The 7,377-nt window shown below is 37.6% G+C and overlaps 1 protein-coding gene across 3 annotated transcripts; it reads right to left on the minus strand.

The window, feature by feature from the left end:
• Positions 1 to 2,275: 2,275 nt before the first annotated feature.
• epgn (epithelial mitogen homolog (mouse)) lies at positions 2,276 to 7,318 on the minus strand. 3 transcript variants are annotated; one of them, XM_067413525.1, is made up of 5 exons: positions 4,268 to 7,318; positions 4,069 to 4,161; positions 3,654 to 3,771; positions 3,092 to 3,244; positions 2,276 to 2,966 (listed from the first exon to the last, which is right to left on the minus strand). In XM_067413525.1, the coding sequence occupies exons 1-5, from the start codon at positions 4,302 to 4,304 to the stop codon at positions 2,912 to 2,914; spliced, it is 456 nt and encodes a 151-aa protein (XP_067269626.1). In that variant the 5' UTR covers positions 4,305 to 7,318; the 3' UTR covers positions 2,276 to 2,911. The 3 variants fall into 3 exon arrangements, with proteins under 3 accessions (XP_067269626.1, XP_067269625.1, XP_067269627.1); XM_067413524.1 differs by having other exon boundaries at positions 3,654 to 3,774; XM_067413526.1 differs by having other exon boundaries at positions 3,654 to 3,774; positions 4,069 to 7,318.
• Between the last annotated feature and the right edge of the window lie 59 nt (positions 7,319 to 7,377).

Below are 7,377 nucleotides of genomic sequence, written 5' to 3' on the forward strand. Positions count from 1 at the left end.
ATCCGGCCTTGGCTATCGTCGCATGAGTAAACATCAGTAAACGACACGATTGTGTATAGTTAATTTATCAATGGAGCATGCGATCTATGGTGTGTGTTTAAATACATTTGTTTAGCTGACCAATATAGGTGTCAGTAAAACCACCCAATCATAAACCTAGCGTTCTCACAAAGCGTGCTTCGTCATTCAAATGCGCTAACGGACTCCATTGTTGTTCTATGTATAAAGTTACACTAGTCTGACAAACCGTTTTGCTTGCTACTGCTAAGGTTTAGTCGCATACAATAGTCCATAAACCGAATCATGTCCTCATAAACTGCGAGTAAACACACAAATGTTGACAGGGCACTAAATACAGTACATACCACAGAGACGGACGTCCTGATGTTGCGTCTTCTCCTGTTCAATTTATTTCAGCCTCCGGATCTGATTCTGGATCATATATGTATTAGTTGAATCTGATTGATAGCCATTTATTAGGGTAACGTTTTCTTCTCCACGCTTGAGGATGTCAGCTTTCAGACGCGTGCTCGTCATTCTTTAGCTCCGCCCACACGATACGCCTCCAGCCGCTCTGTTTTTTCCAGAAAGACTCGGTACAGCCTATATTTCTTTTATAAATATAATAAAACTAAAGACTTTTTGGAGATATGAAGGATGCAATACTACTCTATAGGTATTCAAGATTGACATGCTCGCTCTGCAGCTACTATGAGACCCTTGACACACACTGCAGTAAAATACACTCACCCAAAGGATTATTAGGAACACCTGTTCAATTTCGAATTAATGCAATTATCTAATCAACCAATCACATGGCAGTTGCTTCAATGCATTTAGGGGTGTGATCCTGGTCCAGACAATGTCCTGAACTCAGAACTGAATGTCAGAATGGGAAGGAAGGTGATTTAAGCAATTTTGAGCGTGGAATGGTTGTTGGTGCCAGACGGGCCGGTCTGAGTATTTCAAAATCTGCTCAGTTACTGGGATTTTCACACACAACCATTCTAGGGTTTACAAAGAATGGTGTGAAAAGGGAAAAACATCCAGTATGCAGCAGTCCTGGGGGCGAAAATGTCTTTTTGATGCTAGAGGTCAGAGGAGAATGGGCCGACTGATTCAAGCTGATAGAAGAGCAACTTTGACTGAAATAACCACTCGTTACAACCGAGGTATGCAGCAAAGCATTTGTGAAGCCACAACATGCATACCCTTGAGGCGGATGGGCTACAACAGCAGAAGACCCCATCGGGTACCACTCATCTCCACTACTAATAGGAAAAAGAGGCTACAATTTGCACAAGCTCACCAAAATTGGACCGTTGAAGACTGGAAAAATGTTGCCTGGTCTGATGAGATGAGTCTTGATTTCTGTTGATACATTCAGATAGTAGAGTCAGAATTTGGCGTAAACAGAATGAGAAAATGGATCCATCATTCCTTGTTACCACTGTGCAGGCTGCTGCTGGTGTAATGGTGTGGGGGATGTTTTCTTGGCACACTTTAGGCCCCTTTGTGCCAATTGGGAATCATTTAAATGCCACAGCCTACCTGAGCAATGTGAGCATTGTTTCTGACCATTTCTATCCCTTTATGACCACCTATCCTCTGATTTCCAGAAGGATAATGCACCATGTCACAAAGCCCGAATCATTTCAAATCATGTTTCTTGAACATGACAGTGAGTTCACTGTACTAAAATGGCCCCCACAGTCACCAGATCTCAACCCAATAGTGTCTTTGGGATGTGGTGGAACGGGAGCTCCAAGATGCTATCCTATCAATATGGCCCAACATTTCTAAAGAATGCTTTCAGCACCTTGTTGAATCAATGCCACGTAGAATTGAGGCAGTTCTGAAGGCGAAAGGGGGTCAAACACAGTATTAGTATGGGGTTCCTTAGTAATCCTTTAGGTAAGTATAGATCAATATTAGGCATTGTATGACATGGTTATCGCAGTAAATCAAAAAAACGAGATTGAAACAATAAGACTAACTGCGTTGAGCTATATAATTTGTTTCCAGTCAATGAATATATTCACAACAGTTGCTCATCTGTCTAATATAACCCCTAATATATTAAAGTGTCTTTGATGTTTCCATGGTTTCTACAAAATTTAACCTAACTCAGGTATGTCCTTGATAGGCAATGCACGACACGGTCCGTGCCCTGGTTAAAATAGCTTATTTCTCTGGATTTAAACCTTCTTGGAAACATTTGGTATAAGAAAAGTACACAAGTCAACAAAATATAAAACACAGTTCTAGTGGTTTATGGATATTTTAATCCAAAAATCTTACATATTGTGTTTTTAATGCAACAGTCATAACAAAATACATTATTTTTATATTATAAGCAAATTTTATACAAATCTGTCAATAAATAAATATACAAATACATTACTACGATTCAGGTATTGCATTTAGCATTATCATATGTAGTTGTACAATAAATACCTATGTGTGCCTACACAGTACATTCATCACTGTGACATTTGCTAATGGATAAACAGAAATTCATCTGACTGATAGTTCTACATGCAGTTTTTTTTTTTTTTTTTTTTTTTTACCATTTTAAATAAAAGTAAATGATACACAATGTGCACGGTCACACTTTAGAGTGCCCGTGTTACAGAATAATTGTATAAATATACTTTGTTGAACAACCTGCATTTTTTAATCCTGATTGCTATTGTAATTTATAACATTATTGTGTCATTCGCGGATCATGGAGAACGGAAAGTGTCAAAGTGTTTTTTTGTGTGCCATTCTCGCTCTTGTCCTCTAGAGGGGGGTGTGCCTCTACGTCTTAGTCTGGCCTGTCTTGCTTGAAGAGTCTGACTTGATGTTTCGTCCTTCTTCCTTTCTTGGTCCTAAATTTAGGATCGTAGATTATTTATAGCTTAATAAATTAAACCGAGTTCTCAGAGCCACAGTTCTTGTAAGGTAGTGATGGCTTCTGACACCTGTGAGGAACAAGAAAATAATATTTAATCATACATTGAATGTTCCTATAATCTTTGATAGCTCCATAATGATATTGCATTTAAAGTATAAGTAAATGCATGAAATAATTAATAAACAAAGTTACCTTTTCTGTAAGCAGAAGTACATCAGTACAATGATGGCTCCCAGTAATAAAACTACACCACAGCAGATTCCAATGACTTCTTCGGGACTAGAGAATATATGGACGTCTAAAAGTAAATGTTCACAGCGCATACCACTGTACAGCTTGTTGCACCTAAAGACAGTGGAAATAACGTTTGTCAGGAAGGTCTTGGGATGTAGGAATCCATCCTTTTGAACAGTATAACATGGCTTGTTGACTAGAATTACTGTCTTTACACTAAAATAAATGGAGTTTCTTTTTTACTTAGAAATTTCTCAAACAAAGAACAATGATAGACATCTTTGCAAATCTTTTTGGATTGCTTCCTAGTGAATAAATCAAATTTGGGTGGGACATATCCAAAGGAACATACCATTTTGTAAATATCTACAAGGCTTTATTTAAATCACAGCCACAACCCAAGCTTTGCAGCTTGCTAGTTTGCTAATCAAACAAACATGAACCAGAAAATCAAGGGTTTGTCAGATTCATATTATGTATGATTATTGATGAACAGTTTTGTTTTGGTGGGTGGTCTCACCGGCAGATGGGGATGTCCAGTTCAGAGGAGTAGGAACACACGCCGTTGAAACAGAATCCCTCATGTTCTGGACCGCAGGGCCCTTGGACAGCCAATACCTGTGGTTGCTCTTCACTGCCTACTGATAGACACACACACCCAGACAGTTTTACTGGATAAGCATGAAGGATTGTGAGTTTAACTGATAGGTATTCAGACTTGTGTCCACATGCCAAAGAACCTGCTTTCTTAGCACAATCCACATTTGAAATGACATGTTTGCGTATTTCCTACACTCTGATAAAGATTAAACAGATCCTTTTTGAACAAATTAGCACTTGAAATAGTAATACGACAGAGGGATAAATGTATAAAACAGGTCTTTTTATAATATTTTACTATGAATCTTGTTTAGAGTAATATTGGGGGTACTTACCAGCATGTGTTGTGTTGTATTGGAGCACATCATCTGACTTCTCCGTAGTGTCTCCAAGTCCAGAGAAGAGGACTAACACCATCAGTCCAAGTACTGATGGGAGTTTAAAGAACACATTGAAGTAATGTCACCTTATGAGTGGAAAACAATACAACTGTTTTTAAGCTCCTTGTGTTATAAAAAGTATATTCTTACTCACCCTGATAGTGCACAGCCCTTTTACCCACTTGTGTCATGCTGTGGCCCGAGTACAGATTGGATTTGACTGGAGATTCTGGGTCTGCTCGGCTGTCTTCAAACTTCTGCTGCTCTCCAGAAGTGTTTTTTCCTCACAATTTATATCATCCTTATCCTTTTGTGCGTCACTAATGGTAGCCAATCATTTTAACAGGTTACAGGAAGAGCAGTTATGCAGAGCCTTTTTAACCATACCTGTATATTGCTCTGCATCACTTCCTGGTCCACAGGCAAGCAGCGTGCACAGACGTGTTTTTGCCCCCATGTATTTTTCTTTCATTGACAAGTATTTGCCAGCAGCTGCAAAAGCAGATTCTTGACATAGCTGCTTAATGGCACAAGAGATATTAAAGACCATCTAATATTATATAGTCAAAGTATTATTTTAATTGTTAAATCTGTCTTCTGACTGTCATGTTTTATTACCCTGTCCCATAATGAAAAGCCAGGAGTATTTCTAAAAAATAAAAATAATAATAAAGCATCCCATTTTTACATTTTTCTTCTTTTTCTGAGATACTCTTAGAAACTACTAAAGCACTTTATTACTCTTACTAAAAAAAAACCTAAAAACATGTTTGATTATTATTTTTTGAAAAATGAAAAATTAGTCATTTATTATTTATTTTAAACATTAATGTGGGAGCACATTAATGTGGGAGCACACATTTAGGAATGATGAAACAAATATTTTAATGTGTGTGTGTACAACTAGAAACAACTAAAATGTGTCACTGTTTTGGTTTTGTCTCAGGATGCACACCAGTAGTTTTTTTTAAAGGCATGTTTAAAAAAAAAAACTATTGAAATGTTTTAATTAATCTAAGGCCTAATCCTGGCTTAATCTTAACCCTGTCTGTGAAAGCCTTTATGTTCTACAGATACAGGTTCTACAGATACAGTTACAAGTCAGACAGGTTTGAAATGACAGGAGCGTGAGGAAATTATGACAAAATTGTATTTTTTTTGGGGGGTGAAATATCCCTAAACTTTCTAAGCTACAAGAACAGTTTCAGTAAGTTTCTTTATTTCAATTATAAACGTTAGAAATTTTATTTAACAATGAGTAACTTTGCTACTACATGTCAACTACCAGTCAATAAAGTAATAGAAGACTGTGCTTAATTCCTGCTAGCACTTTATTATGATGGCTGGTACCCAACAGACATTACTGACTAGAAGCATCTTTGCAAATATGTCAACTTTGACCAGTAGTTGAAAAGTCGGCACAAACTACTTTGAAATAACTTTAAATTAATTGGTAATGGTTTACAAAAAAGTTTCATTTGTTAACATTAGTTAAATACATTAGTTCACATGAACCAACAATGAAAACTATTTCTTAAGCATTTATTAATCTGTTAATGTTAATCTCAACATTAACGTTAATCTTCTGATTAAAATCAAAAGTTGTGTCTGTTAACATTAGTTAATAAACCTGAAATACTGTAATAAATGTGTTGCTCATAGGTAGTTAATATTAGATAATGCATTAACTAATGGAACTTTATTATAGTGTTACCAATACATTTTTATGTTTAATTATTCCTTATAATATACAGATCAGGCATAACATTATCTAATAGTGTGTTGGTCCTACTGACCTGTCGAGGCATGGACTCCACTAGACCCCTGAAGGTGTGCTGTGGTATCTGGCACCAAGATGTTAGCAGCAGATCCTTTAAGTCCTGTAAGTTGAGAGGTGGAGCCTCCATGGATCGGACTTGTTTGTTCAGCACATCCTACAGATGCTCAATTGGATTGAGATCTGGGGAATTTGGAGGCCAAGTCAACACTTCAAACTTGTTGTTGTGCTCCTCAAACTATTCCTCAATCATTTGTGCTTTGTGGCAGGGCGCATTATCCTGCTAAAAGAGGCCACAGCCACCAGGGAATACCGTTACCATGAGAGGGTGAACATGGTCTGTAAAAATGTTTAGGTAGGTGGCACATGTCAAAGTAACATCCACATGGATGGCAGGACCCAAGGTTTCCCAGCAGTACAATGCCCAAAACAATTAACCGGCTTGCTTTCTTCCCATAGTGCATCTTGGTGCCATGTGTTCCGCAGGTAAATGACACACGCACCCGGCTATCCACGAGATGAAAAAGAAAACATGATTAATCAGACCAGGCCACCTTCTTCCATTGCTCCGTTGTCCAGTTCTGATGCTCACGTGCCCACTGTTGGTGCTTTCGGTGGTGGACAGGGGTCAGCATGGGCACCCTGACTGGTCTGCGGCTATGAATCCCCATACGCAACAAACTGCGATGCACTGTGTATTCTGACATCTTTCTATCAGAACCAGCATTAACGTCTTGAGCAATTTCAGCTACAGGAGCTTGTCTGTTTGATCGCACCCCCATGACCCTGTCGCCGGTTCACCTCTGTTCCTTCCTTGGACCACTTTTGATGGATACTGACCACTACAGAGCAGAAACACCCCACAAGAGCTGCAGTTTTGGAGATGCTCTGATCCAGTCGTCTATATAATTCCATCATAATTTGGCCTTTGTCAATCTCACTCAAATCCTTATGCTTGCCCATTTTTCCTGCTTCTAACACATCAACTTAGAGGAAATTTTTTTCACTTGCTGCCAAATATATCCCACCCACTAACAGGTGCCGTGATGAAGAGATAATCAGTGTTATTCACTTCACCGGTCATAATGTTATGCCTGATTAGTGATTAGTAAATGTTGTCCACCTCATAAAATGTTATGTGAACGAATCAGATATATTTAATTCAATGTTTTATTTAGTTTTTTGTTGGCAGTTTGGATGTAAAGGATCCAAAAAGCAAAAAAATAATAATAATAATTATAAGGAAACTGTTGACAAGAACATGCCATAAAGCATGTGAATAAATTAAAAATAAAAATAATATCAAGTATTTTATGGTGATAAAAAGGATAAATAAGACCTTTATATACAAAAACACCCATTTCTGCATAATAAATGTATACATAATACCTTGAATATAGGTCGATATTCAAGATATAGAATAAATGCATATTAAATAAAGCAGCATCCTTGTGTTATTTTTTGCCATTTTGTTGTTCTGAGTTCAA

The sequence above is a fragment of the Pseudorasbora parva genome, chromosome 13, assembly GCF_024679245.1.
Source record: "Pseudorasbora parva isolate DD20220531a chromosome 13, ASM2467924v1, whole genome shotgun sequence".
Lineage (NCBI taxonomy): Eukaryota > Metazoa > Chordata > Actinopteri > Cypriniformes > Gobionidae > Pseudorasbora > Pseudorasbora parva.